This window comes from Helianthus annuus, chromosome 2 (genome assembly GCF_002127325.2).
Source record: "Helianthus annuus cultivar XRQ/B chromosome 2, HanXRQr2.0-SUNRISE, whole genome shotgun sequence".
Classification (NCBI taxonomy): Eukaryota; Viridiplantae; Streptophyta; class Magnoliopsida; order Asterales; family Asteraceae; genus Helianthus; species Helianthus annuus.
Window position 1 is genome coordinate 171,856,399 of NC_035434.2, and position 15,306 is coordinate 171,871,704.

Sequence of the window (15,306 nt, forward strand, 5' to 3'; positions counted from 1 at the left end):
TTTTATTATTTGGTATATAAAATTACATTTATTCAGTACAGTACAATACATGAGGTTCTTAGAGATATAATTTTTTTATTATTTAATATATAAAATTACATTTGTTCAGCTCGTGTAATAAACGAGATTTTTAAAGAATAATTGTTTTAATTTAGTATATAAAATTACATTTATTCAACCCGTGTAATACACGGGGTTCTAATCTAGGTTAAAACCCCGTGTATTACACGGGTTAATAAATGTAATTCTATATATTAAACAATAAAAAGTTATATCTTTATGAAACTCGCATATTGTACGGGTTAAATAAATGTAATTATATATATCAAATAATAAAAAAGTTATATGTTTAAAAACCATGTGTATTACATAGATTAAATAAATGTAATTTTGTATACTAAATACTAAAAACGAAAACGTCGTATCTTTAAAAACCCGTGTATAATCGTGTTGAACAAATCTACCAAATGATAAAAATATTACATCCTTAAAAACCCCGTATATTACACGTGTTGAATAGATCTAAAAAAGAGTTATATCTTAAAAAACTATGTGTATTACACATATTAAATAAATGTAATTTTGTATATTAAATACTAAAAAAGTTGAATCTTTAAAAAACCCGTGTATAGTCGGGTCGAAAAATCTACCAAATAATAAAAAAAATTATATCCTTAAAATCCCTATATATTACACGTGTTGAATAAATCTAATTTTACATAGCAAATGATAAAAAAATTATATTTTTAAAACCTTCGTGTATTACACAAGTTATATAAATGTAACTTTGTATAGTAAATAATAAAAGTTAAATTTTTAAAAACCCCGCGTTTTATTATTTGAATATTAATCAAATAAAATTTTGAATGTAAAAAATCACTATAACATTTATATAAAATCACTGTAACATTTTGAATAGTACCTAAGTATGTTACTTTGTGCAAACCACAGGGACTAACTCTGTAATTAACTCTAAATAATATTATAAATGAGAAGGAATTAAACTAAATAATAATTATTCATAAGATATTAAACTAATAATATTTAGTAGCAGGGTTATCTATAATTAATTATCAAATAAATAATATTATAAATGAGAAGGAAATTAAACTAAATAATAATTATCCATAAGATATTAAACTAATAATATTTAGATGATGTTTGGTGTTGCGTTTTCAAAATAGATTATGCATTTCCAAAATAAATTTTGCGTTTTCAAAACTGCTTTTTGAAAAAGCATGTAGGTACATGCTTCTCCAAAACTGCGTTTTGGAGGCAGATAATCACTTTTTCATCCAAACATTTTTTTCGGTTATTTATGTTTTAGAAACAAAATTCGATTAATTAATTTGTTCAACAATCACTATTGTCTTTATCATTCAACGGTTAACTGATTTATCATCATACAACCTCCCACCTATTCAATCATATGATTTTTCAATCTTATATTAACTAAATAAATAAAGATTAATATTCAATCTTATCCTACTTTAAATATAAAAAAATTCGTTAATTCAGATTAATATTCAATCTTTTCCTACTTTAAATATAAAAATATCCGTTAGTTTTTTTAAATATATATTTTTTATTATTTGGTATATAAAATCATATTTATTCAACCCATGTAATACACGGGGGTTTTTAAAAATATAATTTTTTTATTATTTGGTAAACAATATTACATTTATTCAACCCGTGTAATATAATGGTTTTAAAGATATAATTTTTTTATTATTTGGTATATAATATTACATTTATTCAACCCGTACAATACATATGGTTATTATAGATATAACTTATTTTATTTTTTAATATATAAAATTATATTTCTTCAACCCGTGCAATAAAGGAGGCTTTTAAAAAATAATGTTTTATTATTTGGTATATAAAATTCATATATTCAACCCGTGTAATACACGGGGTTATAACCTAGGTTATTTAGGATATAATTTTTTTATTATTTGGTAGATTTTTCAACCCGACTATACACGGGTTTTTTAAAGAGACGACGTTTTTAGAATTTAATATACAAAAATACATTTATTTAATCTGTGTAATACACATGATTTTTAAAGATATAACTCTTTTTTATATCTTTTCAACACGTGTAATATACGGGGTTTTTAAGGATGTAATTTTGTTTATTTGGTAGATTTATTCAACCCGATTATACATGGGTTTTTTTAAAGATACGACGTTTTTACTATTTAGTATACAAAATTACATTTATTTAATCTGTTGTAATACACATGGTTTTTAGAGATATAACTTTTTTATTATTTAATATATAAAATTAAATTTATTTAACCCGTACAATATACAAGGTTTATAAAGATATAAGTTTTTATTGTTTAATATATAAAATTACATTTATTTAACCCGTGTAATACACGGGGTTCTAACCTAGGTTATAATTTATGTACATATCAAGGATATGTATATTTTTTAGTATTTAGTACAGAAAATTACACTTATTCAAACCGTGTAATACGCATATTTTTAAAGATGTAATTTTTTTTATTATTTGGTATATAAAATTAAATTTATCCAACCCGTGTAATAAATGGGGTTTATTAAAGATGTATTATTTTATTATTTAGTAAACAATATTACATTTATTCAACTCGTGTAATACATGTGGTTTTAAAAATATAACTTTTTTTATTTTGTAATAAAATTACATTTATTCAACCTCTACAATATAGTTCTTATAGATATAACTTTTTTTATTTAATATATAAAATTATATTTATTCAATACGTGCAATAAAAAAGGTTTTTAAAGATATATTATTTTATTATTTAGCATATAAAATTTATCTATTCAACCCGTGTAATACACGGGTTTATAACCTAGTTATATATTAAAGTAGAGTAACATTCGCCGTTCAAAAAAATATACAAATATATTAATTTAGGAGAGCTGCTAACTGCGAAGATTTCCATCCATCTGACCCCCCGTTGTAACTAGTTTGATACCTTTATGCTGCCAATAATTACTTGTAGTAATATACAATAGATTTGAGTAGAATTGGATTGTAATAATCCCATCTAGATTTTATTGGCTAATAATAATAATAATAATAATAATAATAATAATAATAATAATAATAATAATAATAATAATAATAATAATAATAATAATAATAATAATAATAATCCCACCTCAGAATATTTCCCCTACCAGTCCCACCTTTCACCTATTTTTCCTACAATGGTCTCCCGTTAAAAGTTAAGTTTTTTTCTCAAATTACAAACAGATTTTTTAGGGCTTTTGATTAGAACGACGATACGAGTCCACTGATGTAAAACTTGTCTCGAAACGGTGCTCCAAGTGACTTGATTTTGGTTAATTGGAAATTTAAACACCCGATTTGAAGCGCCGTTTTCATCATTTGGAGCACTGTTTCGAGGCAAGTTTTACATCAATGAACTCGTATCGTCGTTCTAATCAAAAGCCCTAAAAATCTGTTTGTAATTTGGAAAAAAGCTTTACGGCTTTTTTAACGGGGGACCATTGTAGGACAAATAGGTGAAAGGTGGGACTTATGGGGGGAATATTCTGAGGTGTGATTATTAATGGCCAATAAGGTCTAGGTGAGATTATTACAGGTCAATTTCCGTAGATTTGAAAGTACATTAATTGTATTTTGGTGACTGCTTGATAGTTGAATCCCCACATGTCATTATGTATTTATTATTATGTAGGCAACCTGGATTTAAATAATTTAAACTTTCTCAATTTAGCCAACTCAGTTATTTGCCGATAATAATCTGAGCTGATCCACTTTTGGCCGATAATAGTCCACCATTAAAATAGCTTAACGAAGCTAAGTTTTTTCCGAATTACAAACCGATGTTTTAGTGATTTTGATCGGAACAAGGATATGTGTTGATTTATGTAAACTTATCTCAAAACGGTACTCCAAACGGCTTGATTTTTGTTAATTGAAAGTTTAAAAAAACCGAATTGAAGCACCATTTCGTCGTTTGGGACAGTATTTGGAGGTAAATTTTACATCAATCAACTCGTATCCTCGTTCTAATTAAAAGCCCTAAAACATCGGTTTGTAATTCGGAAAAAAAAAACTTAACTCTGTTAAGCTATTTTCAACGTAGACTATTATCGGCCAAAAGTGGACCAGTTCGGATTATTATTGGCAAATAACTGAATGAAGATTATTATCGGCCAAATTAAGAAAAATGGAATTATTTAAATCCAATTTGCCTATTATCTATTATCTATAGGAAAATTGGTTTTTAATAAACCAACCTTTGTCCCGTTAGTAAATAATAATCTTACCTACGTAATTGGTATACAATAATCCTACCTATCAACATGCTGGTTCTTAATGAACTTCCGTTAATTATTTTTAACTGAAGTTAGTTTTTAAGTTTTATTTATTACACAAACAGTCCCTGTAGTTGTAATTTACTAGTTTTAACTATTTTGTAAAACAAAAAAAACGTTGACAACTTAAAACTAGTAATTGTTCTTGAGGTTTTTGTTTGTTTTATAAAATAGTTAAAACTAGTAAATTACAACTACAGGGACTGTTTGTGTAATAAATAAAACTTAAAAACTAACTTCAGTTAAAAAAAATTAACGAAAGTTCATTGAGTACCAACATGTTGATAGGTAGGATTATTGTATACCAATTATGTAGGTAAGATTATTATTTACCAACGGGACAGAGGTTGGTTTATTAAAAACCAATTTTCCTATTTAAAAGGTAACTAGGGAATAGTACAATTTGTGAAGCAGTTGGCTTTTGACTTACTGTTTTTAATCCGATGATCTTATGTTGTGATATACAACAAAATCCGATTCATGTAAAACTTATCTTAAAACGGTGAATTGCTTGATTTTTGTTAATTGGAAGTTTAAACACCTGAATTGAAGCACCGTTTTCGTCGTTTGAAGCGTTGTTTCGACGTAAGTTTTACAATACTCGACTCGTATCCTCGTTCTGATCAAAAGCTCTAAAACATCACTTTGTCAGTCGAAAAAAAAAACTTAACAAAATATTTGAAATATGGGACTGCCAGTGAGAATAAAAAAAATAAGACTGCCAATAGACAACGACGCCTACTAGGAATTATTAGAATCCAATTTTCCTTTAATATATTACAAAAGTAAAGTTGTTCCACTGGATTGGCTCTCCTCCAGTAAAGTAAGCCACTAGTTCGATCTCTGATTCATTGTAAAAAAATTCTTTTTTGAGTTAATTACTGTTTTCGTCCCTGTGGTTTGTCAAAAATCACTATTTCAGTCCATCAGTTTAAAAATTGCGATTTCAGTCCCTGTGGTTTCACTTTCGTAACTATTTCAGTCTTTATGGTTTCACTTTCGTAACCATCTCAATCCATTATTCTATTAAGTACATGAACTGAAATAGTTACGAGCTGGACTGAAATGGTTACGAAAGTGAAACCACAAGGACTAAAATCACAATTTTTAAACTAATAGACTGAAATAGTGTTTTTTAACAAACCACATGAACGAAAACAGTAATTAACTCTTTTTTTTTGGGAAATTGGCCTGTAATAATCACACCTAGACCTTATTGGCCATTAATAATCTCACCTTAGAATATTCCCCCTACCAGTCCCATCTTTCACCTATTTTTCCTACAATGGTCCCCCATTAAAAAAACTTAACGGAGTTAAGCTTTTTTCAAAATTACAAACAGATTTTTTAGGGTTTTTGATCAGAACGATGATACGAGTCCATTAATGTAAAACTTGTCTCAAAACGGTGCTCCAAACGATGAAAACCACTACTAGAAAAGTGGTCATTTTGCTACGGAAATTTCCTACGCAAAAAAATGCGTCGCAAATTCTGACACATTTACTACGCATTTCCTACGGAAAAAAGACCTTGATTTTTTTGGGCAACTTGTGACACAATAGTGACAAATATACTAATTCTAAGTATTGTGTCGGAAATGCGTAGCAACTTGCTACGCATTTCCGACGGAACCATTATTTATTTGTTGGAATTAGATTTATATGTTAAATTCATTTAAATATTAATTGTTGCGTCAGAAATGCGTAGCAACTTGCTACGCATTTATGACGAATTATTTATTATTATACTTAGATTATATTTTAATGTTTAATCAGCATTATTATTAATCATTGCGTAGGAAATGTGTAGCAACTTGTTACGCATTTGTGATGGAAAGTTGTGCTCGATCTTCATTTCTTTGAACCATTTTTGAAGATCTTCTGCGGCGAAGTTTGTACCATTGTCGGAAATAATGCGCAATGGTAACCCGCATCTGCAAATGATATGTTCCCATATAAATTTGCGGATTACCAATGCTGTTGTTGAGGCCAAAGCTTTAGCTTCCACCCATTTTGTGAAGTAGTCCACCGCGACAATGATGAATTTTACTGCACCCGGCGCGTCAGGAAATGGGACAACAAGATCGATGCCCCACTGTTGGAATGGCCAGGCGGAAGTAACGGGAATTAACGGATTTTTGGGTCGGAGTGTCTTTGGTGCGTGGCGTTGACATGCCTCGCATCTTCTTAATAGATCAACTGCGTCCATGTGCATTCCTGGCCAGTAGTATCCGGCGCTCATTATTTTTGCCACGACCATGCGCGGTCCCGCGTGTATCCCGCATAATCCCTCGTGGATTTCTCTGACTAGGTATTGGGCGTCTGTTTTATCAACACAGCGTAGTAATGGGCCCATGAATGACTTTCGATAAAGGACGCCATCCGCCATCTCGTAATTTATTGCTTTGTGTTGTATTTTTCGAGCTTCTGCCTTTCCTTCCGGAAGTTTTCCGTGCTGAAGGTACAAGATGATTGGAGACATCCAGGATGGATCTCCCATTTCTATGACGCTCACTTGCTTGAGATGAATAGAAGGATTGGATAATACCTCTATGCGTACCTCCTTTGCTAAGTGCTTAAAGCTGGTAGCAGCTAACTTGCTTAGCGCGTCAACGTGCTTGTTCTCGCTTCTGTTTATGTGATTAACTTTGAATGTTTGAAATTGGCTGATTAATATTCGCGCTTGTTCAAGGTACAACGCCATAGCTTCCCCTTTCGCATCATAACGACCGTTAACTTGTTCAGCTACTAGCTTTGAGTCAACGTTGACTTCAAGGTTTCTTGCCCCCATTTTGAGTGCTAGACGGAGACCTGCTAAAAATGCTTCGTATTCTGCTTCATTGTTGGTACTTTGGAAATCTAAGCGTATTGCATATGTAAGTTCGTGATTATCCGGACTGACTAATCGGAGTCCTGCTCCTGCTCCATCATCATTGGAAGCACCATCTGTGTGTAAGGTCCAGACTCTGTCGTCGAAAACAGGTGTTGGGTTCTGGATTGCCTCACATTCTTGTATTTTATCGATGGGAACTTCAGTGGCGAAGTCTGCTAGAATTTGCCCTTTGATTGCTGGTCTTGGTTTGTAAAAAATGTTGTAGCCTCCCAGCTCAATGGCCCATTTAGCTAATCTTCCCGCCACATCAGGTTTTGACAAGATTTGGCCTAAATGATAATTTGTGAGGACTGTGATGACATGGCCTGAGAAGTACCTGCGCAAGCGTCTGGATGCGTGTACTAGTGCTAGAACCAATTTTTCTATCATTGAGTAACGAGTTTCGGGGCCAGTGAGCATTTTGCTGATATAGTAGATTGGAGTCTGGATATTTTCCCGTTCTACCATTAATACTGCGCCTACTGCTACTTCCGCGGCCGACAGATATAAGATTAATGGTTCTTTTTCTTTTGGCGCGGTCAGTGTTGGCAATTGAATTAAACATTCTTTCATTTGTTTGAATGCTGCTTCTGCTTCAGGCGTCCATTGAAAAGGAGTTTTCTTTCCGCAGTTTCGCAGCGTACTGATAAATGGATAAGATTTTGCCGCATGATTAGCCAAGAATCTGTTCAGAGCTGCTAATCGTCCGGCGAGCCTTTGCATTTCTTTGACTGTTGCAGGTGATGGCATTAGCTGGATGGCCTGCACTTTTTCTGGATTGACCTTAAAGCCGTCTCTTGTAACTATGAAACCCAAAAATTTTCCTTCTTCCATGCCGAAGGAGCATTTTGTTGGATTAATTTTAAGTTCACGCTACGTAAGGAATCGAACGTGCGCTGGATATTGTTGAGCATTGTCTCTTCTTCATGACTCATGATGACGAGGTCATCCATGTATACTTCGACAGTTTTGCCAATATCCTCGCTAAAGACTGTGTCCATTAGGCGTTGATAAGTTGCGCCTGCGTTGCGCAAGCCAAACGGCATTTTCGTGTAGCAGTAGATGCCTTTATCTGTGCGGAACGCGGTTTTGTCTTCGTCTTCTTTTTTCATCTGGACCTGGTGATAACCCTTATAACAGTCGGGAAAGCATTTCCATCTGAATGATGCCAGAGAGTTGACTTTTTTGTCTATCTCTGGAAGTGCATAGCAATCTTTGGGGCATGCTTTGTTTAGGTCCTTGAAGTCGACACACATTCTCCATCCGCCGCTATGTTTTTGTACCATTACTGGGTTGGCAACCCATGTATGGTATTTTACTTCGCGCAAGATTCCCGCATTGAGTAACTCTGCCACTTGCTCGTCCATCGCTTTTGCTTTTTCTTCACTGAAGCTGCGCCTCTCCTGAGCAACAGGTTCTACCGATGGTTTGATGTTTAGGCAATGTTGCGCGATGTCGCGTGGAACTCCAGTCATGTCTGCTGGGCACCAAGCAAATATATCTTTGTTGTTAAACAACAACTCTTTCAGTTGTATGCGTGTTGCTGGTGAAATGGCTTGTCCTAGCAGAATGGTCTGCTCTGGGTATTCATTGTTCAGGACCCATTTCTCTGGTTCGTTTGGTGCCGAAGATTTGACTACCTTTGCTGGTGGTTCGTCGTCCACGGACATGACTTCTTTGCTTGAATAGAGAATTGCAACTCCGGTTTCTGTCGGGAATCCACAAGCAGCATGTGGAATGGAAGTGATCATGCTGAATTCTCTTTGTGACCTTCTCCCGAGCAAAACATCATGACGTGATGTTGCTGGCATGACCATGAAATTGACTGTAACTGTTTGTGAATGTTTGCCATCTGATAAAGTCACTGGGAAAGCGATTTGCCCTAATGGGAATACAGCTTCATTACAGAATCCTGTGAGGGGAAAATCGACTGGTTCCAAACGTGCTTTGTCTTCTGAATCGAGCTGTTTAAAGCACTGTTCGTATATGATGTCCATCGAGCTACCTGGATCTATGAACATATAGTCCGTTCGGTAATGACCGAAAATACCAGTGATAATCACTGGTCGTTCTTCCTGAGGGCCCCCAGGAACAACAGGGAACACAACTTGCTGTTCTCTCCAATGTTGATCATAGTTTCGTTTATTTGGTCTTCGTGACGGACCTCCTTGAACCATGTATATTTGTTTCTGATAACTGCTATCTCTGTATTGGCTGGATTGGACGTCCCCCCAACGTGGTGTTGATGGGTCCAATTCTGTAGTGTTAATTTCTTCTCCAGATCTGATGTTTGGGAAATCAGATCTGCCGATTTGCATAGCGATTGTGTTTAAAGCAGCTTGGCATCTGTTAACCCAATGTTCTGGGGATCCTTCTATTTGGAAATTGTTTCCGACGTTTGGTCGAGGACCAGGTTGTCGGTGAGAAGATGAATTTTCTGCCATGTGCAAAAACAGAAAAATGGAATGAACTGAATCGAAACGAGGTAGAAACTAGAAAAACTGAGAAAACGGTGGGCGCCAATGAAGAAACACTAGATAAATGGTCGGAACCGAGATATCTAGGGGGTTTGAATCCGCATAAAAAGGTTAGCTCTCTCTCGATTGATTCAGTTGCTACCGATCTCCTTCTCCGGTGGATCTGCAAAAAAGAGCACCGTTAGCCTCGTCAAGGGGAGAAGAAGGTTCTCTCCTTTACCCGACTCCGGTGTGAGAATAAGTATTGGTAATGGAGAAGAGAAAGTATTTGAGAGGTAAATGTGATCTGAGTTTATACCTGAATAGTTCTTGTATTTATAACCGGGAGTTTGGGAGGGAAAACCTGTTATTGAAAAGATGACGGAAGTTGCTAACGCCGTAGCGGTTATATTTCCTTCCGTTAAGTTCTAATCCCATGTTAAGTTACCTCGATCCGACGTGACTGCACACGGATCGTGGTTTGATCTATGGCTGGGGGATTGCCACGTGGAAAGTGATTTAAGTGGAGATCGTTCTCCAATTGCATGCTTTTGTTGTGATTTCAGGGATTTTTGTGATAATGACACGTGTCCAGACGGTTATAACTGTCTGGGTGGTACACGATCATATTCTTTCTAGAAGATTACTGCTGTAATCTAGTGTGACACCTTACTGTGTGTATACAGCTGAATAAATCCCAAGTCTGGGTAAAATGATATCCAAGTTTCGATATTTGGGCGGAAGTATTGATCCCAGGGTTTTAATGGAAGAAGGCGCAAGGATTTTATGCTTTCCTTTGAGCGCGCGACTATAATTTGTTGATTACTTTCTCCCTTTTGTAAGACCGATGAGCGGCCGCGCAAGGTTAAAAGGTTGATTGTGAGGATTGATGATGATTATAAATTGCTGATTGTTAGGATGATGGCGAATTGTTGTCGATGATGATGAAGATCTGCTGTTATTGATATAAACCTTGTATCAAATCATTCATTTTATCCTTCACTGTAAAACAAGTCATCTCGTTGACCATTTGTCCATTTATTTAATTCTTTCTATTTATTTAATTACATAAATTATAAAATAAGTAGCAATTATCATTACATTAACCATGCTTTGACTTTTTCGTAGCACTTCTGTTTCATATTAAATTTGGTCAGCTGTTGGCTTTTATATGTTAGATTTCTTTGTATGGTCAAATAAATGATTTTTCATTTTTGTTGTTTTCAAATGTCAGCCGTTGGTCAAAGAAGACAGTAGTGGTAGTGGCTTGGTTCAGACTCAGTGGTGGCAACAACCCAAACCTACCTGGCAATTGCTACTGTATTCGAAAGGTTCACATACGCTGAGATAGTGAAGGCATCACATAAATTTAGAGAAAAGATGATGACAAAACAAGCTTCCGATGAATATGGAATTTTATTTTCTTTATATTTGTAGATTGTATACATTTTTTGTTTGAAGATTTGTATAAATTTATGATTAATGTTATTGAATTTGTATAGTTTTTAGTTTTATTTGCTTTTGTATAGAATAAAACTCGAAAAAAACATTTTCTTTAAACAAAGCATATTTTTACTGACGGGTTTGTGACACAAAATCCATTGCTGAAAACCTTTTATTTTTTTATTTTATTTATTACAAATTCGTCAAAAATGCGTAGTAAACAGGTAGTAGGAAATTTGTCATAAACTATGAAAATATAAAAATTAAATTTCGTGACAATTGTGTAGTAAAAATTAAAAATTAACTTCCGTTAAATGGGTAGGAAAATGCGTAGAAAATGTGTAGCAATTTGTGACGGCCCTTTTCTGTCCAAAATGGGTAGGAAAATGCGTAGAAAATGTGTAAGAAACCAGTTTCCTACGAGTGGTTTTCCTACATATGCATCTTGTCACAAATTCGTAGAAAATCGCGAGTTGTGACGCATTTCCTACGGAAAATTCCTACGGAAAATGATGTCAGAAATTTTAATTTTTCTAGTAGTGAACGACGCTTCAATTCGGGTGTTTAAATTTCCAATTAACAAAAAATCAAGTCACTTGAAGCACCATTTCGAAGTAAGTTTTACATCAATGGACTTGTATCGTCGTTGTAATCAAAAGCCCTAAAAAATCTGTTTGTAATTTGGAAAAAAGCTTAACTCCGTTAAGTTTTTTTAACGAGGGACCATTGTAGGAAAAATAGGTTAAAGGTGGGACTGATGGAGGGAATATTCTGAGGTGGGATTATTAATGACCAATAAGGTCTAGGTGGGATTATTACATGTCAATTCCTTTTTTTTTTTTTTTTTTTTTTGTAGGCTTTAAAGTTTCAACCATACTACTTTCGGTGCTTATCTGAAAGTGCAATTTATTATTGTAGCCTCTGTCCATTTATAAACATTTTTTAATAATATATATTTTGGATGATGTTACAACATTGAAGTCACATATTGCATTTAATATAGAGGAACCAACATTTTTTTGAAAGTAAAACACGATATAAAACCCCACACGGTTTAGAATGGTGGAGATAAAGTCACACCCTAAAATCTTAATATAGAGGAACCAACATTTTTTTCAAAGTTGGTTTGCTTTTTTAAAGACTGTTTTTCCGTATAGTACACGAGCTTATAACCTAGTATATAAGGGTGAAAGGGGTGCACCCCTCATGAAATAAGGGGAATTTTTTTTAACCCAATCATATAATGCCATGTTATTTCCCCACTCTAACTCCCTTCTTGCCTAAAAACTAAGGGGGTGCACCCCTCATGTGGGATGGGGGGGGGGGATTTCTTAAACATTACATTAATTAAAAATACTTAAAATTACTAATCTTCGTCGTCAGAGTCCACCAATAGGTGGGGTAAATCCATTCTTCCGAGATGCTCAACGAGATCATACTTTAGTATACAATGCGTATCTTCATCCATAAGCTCGTCTAACACATTGTCATCAAGGGCTGGCTCGACTGGAGGATCCCGAATGTGTACCTGTGCTATCGCGTTTCCATCGTCTTTTAAAGTCATGTTATGTAAAATAATACACGTATACACCACGTACCGGATTTTTTTCACACTCCTAGCACGCATTGGCCGATTCATTATACCCCATTTTGACTTAAAAATACCAAAAGCCCGTTCTATGTCTTTTCTTGCCGATTCATGTTGCTTCTTGAACTTCTTTTCGTCTAGTAGGTGAGGATATGGAAATGATTTGACAAACACGGACCATTTAGGGTAGATTCCATCCACGAGATAGTAACCACGTTTGTATAAGTGGTTGTTAACATAAAATGGACATTTCGGGGCCGTTCCATTTTGTTCAGTATCAAACAATGGAGATTGTTGAAGCACATTGATGTCGTTTTGTGCACCTGGTGGACCGCAAGAAGCATGCCAAACCCATAAATCTTGAGAGGCCACCGCTTCGAGCATAACCGTAGGATAACGGTGATCTCCTCTCATATATTGGCCGCGAAACTCTGTGGGACACATTCTCCATACGAAATGGGTGCAATCAACGCTACCCACCATACAAGGAAGGTGATGTTTATCCTCGTGAGCTTGGTACAAAAGCGCCATGTCGTGGATTGTTGGCCTACGTAAGAACTCGGGAGTGTAAATTGAACATACCGTTTCGCAGAAATACTCTAGAAACTCACGTGAAGTCCTTTCGGCCATATGTAAATACTCTTCGTTCTCGTTTGGAGTGTTACCGGTTGCAAGTTGTCTAATAGCCGATGTTACTTTTTGCAACCGTGTAAAGCTCTTCTTCATTCTCCCATCTAAGCCCTCTTCAAACCATGAGTTATTAGTCTCCACATCGCTCACAATTTTTAAAAACAATCCTTTTGACATACGAAACCTATGACGGAAAATATCTTCGTTTTATTTCGGGTCGTCAACAAAATAATCCGCCATAAGGGTTTCGTGGCCACCCTCGCGATCACGACGAATAAAACGTTTCTTACTAGATGTGCCCGTGTCTTTTAGTTTGGCTTCATCGATGAGTTTTTGAAAAAAAAAACTTTGCTACTATCGGATGAATCACTACTATCGGGTGGGAAAAACAATGGTATCTCTTCTACTATTTTTAAATGTAAATCAGGTTAGAGATTTTTAGTTTTTTAGGAGAAATGGAGGAATGGGTTTGTGTGAATTTGTTTAAAAGGGGTTGGATTTATAAATTTAACATTTAAAAAACCTTTTTTTTAAATCAATGGCTATATGCCCGTTCCCCAACGTTCAAAAAAGCCAAACGGTCACATTCTTCACGCGATGACTCTCCACCGATTTCAACTCCCCCCACGCGGTGAAAGGGGTTGACAGCGGTGTACCCCCCACGGTGAAAGGGGTCCCCGCATCCCCTCCCCGCGAACGCCCCGATCAGCCTAATAGACTTTAGGTAGATTGGATTTTAATAATCCTACCTAGAGGTAGGTGGCCAATATTGGTCCCACCTTTGAATATTCCCACTGACAGTCCCACCTTTTAAGTATTTTGTTTTTATTGGACCTCTGTTAAAAAAGCTTAATGGATGTAAGTTTGTTCCTGAATTTCAAACTGATGTTATAGGGCTTTTAATCAGAATGATGATACGAGTCGATTGATGTAAAACTTACCTCAAAATGATGCTCCAAACAACGAAAACGGTGCTTCAATTCGGGTGTTTAAACTTCCAATCAACAAAAATCAAATTATTTAGAGCACCATAACTTTTTATGAACTTTGTAAAATGTCACCTTGACCCCTCGAGAATTTTTGACTTGACGGTATAAATTCAAGTTAGTCGGGTTGTATATAATACGTTATGATTGTACGATATAAATTCGATTTGCGTTATGTTTTGATCCAATCGCAACGCAACTATATGTTACGTTGAGTTCAACCGGATACGTCGAAACGCCTCTTTTCGTAAGGCTAGCGCATCACATAATGCTTGGACTAATCTGTTCGACGTTTGGAATGTACTCGCACTAGTTAATTAAAAACATGAATGGGTGGAACATTTTATTCACTTTTTTTTATTTTTTGGTATGAACAAGGAGTGTGGAGGACACATTCTTTTATTAGGGTTAGGATATAATAGGAAGTTTATTTGAGTATGAAGTCTATGAAGTAATCTTGACCATCCATTATTTAATCAAGGGCTAAGATTAAATGAGTGAAATTGAAGGAAAAAAAGGAGGCGCGTGGGTTTGTCTATGGGCATTCTAGTCAATCCAAGTCAATAGTTTCCCTCTCCTCCAATTCTCCCCCATTTTTTAAACATTAATAACTCTTTCATACGACATTATTTTTTTTATAAAAATTGCACCAAAAAACGAGCATTTTTTATCTTTAAAACGAGTATACTATTGCTATATTTTCAAAAAAAAAAAAAAAATCGAAAACCCGGTTGCGTAAAACGCAATGGAAAAAAACCCAGTTGCGTAAAACACAATGGAAAAAAAACCTAATAAATGACATTTTTCTAAAATGCAATACACCAAAAACACAAAGAAATGTCTTATTTGTAAAATGCAATGGCCAGAAAACATAAAGAAATGTCTTATTTCTAAAACGCAATAGCCTAAAAACACAAAAGGAAGTGTACTTTCTAAAACGCAATGGATTGAAATGTGTTTTACCTAAAACGCAATGCACCTA

At 34.7% G+C, this 15,306-nt stretch overlaps 2 protein-coding genes across 2 annotated transcripts; both read right to left on the bottom strand.

Moving 5' to 3' along the window:
• Window positions 1-6,200: 6,200 nt before the first annotated feature.
• LOC110900710 lies at window positions 6,201-7,971 on the bottom strand. Its single transcript, XM_022147582.1, has 2 exons — window positions 6,405-7,971; window positions 6,201-6,283 (listed from the first exon to the last, which is right to left on the bottom strand). The coding sequence occupies exons 1-2, from the start codon at window positions 7,969-7,971 to the stop codon at window positions 6,201-6,203; spliced, it is 1,650 nt and encodes a 549-aa protein (XP_022003274.1).
• A 4,515-nt stretch (window positions 7,972-12,486) lies between these two features.
• On the bottom strand, window positions 12,487-13,515 carry LOC110900700 (protein ALP1-like). Its single transcript, XM_022147573.1, has one exon. The coding sequence runs from the start codon at window positions 13,513-13,515 to the stop codon at window positions 12,487-12,489; it is 1,029 nt and encodes a 342-aa protein (XP_022003265.1).
• Window positions 13,516-15,306: the final 1,791 nt, after the last annotated feature.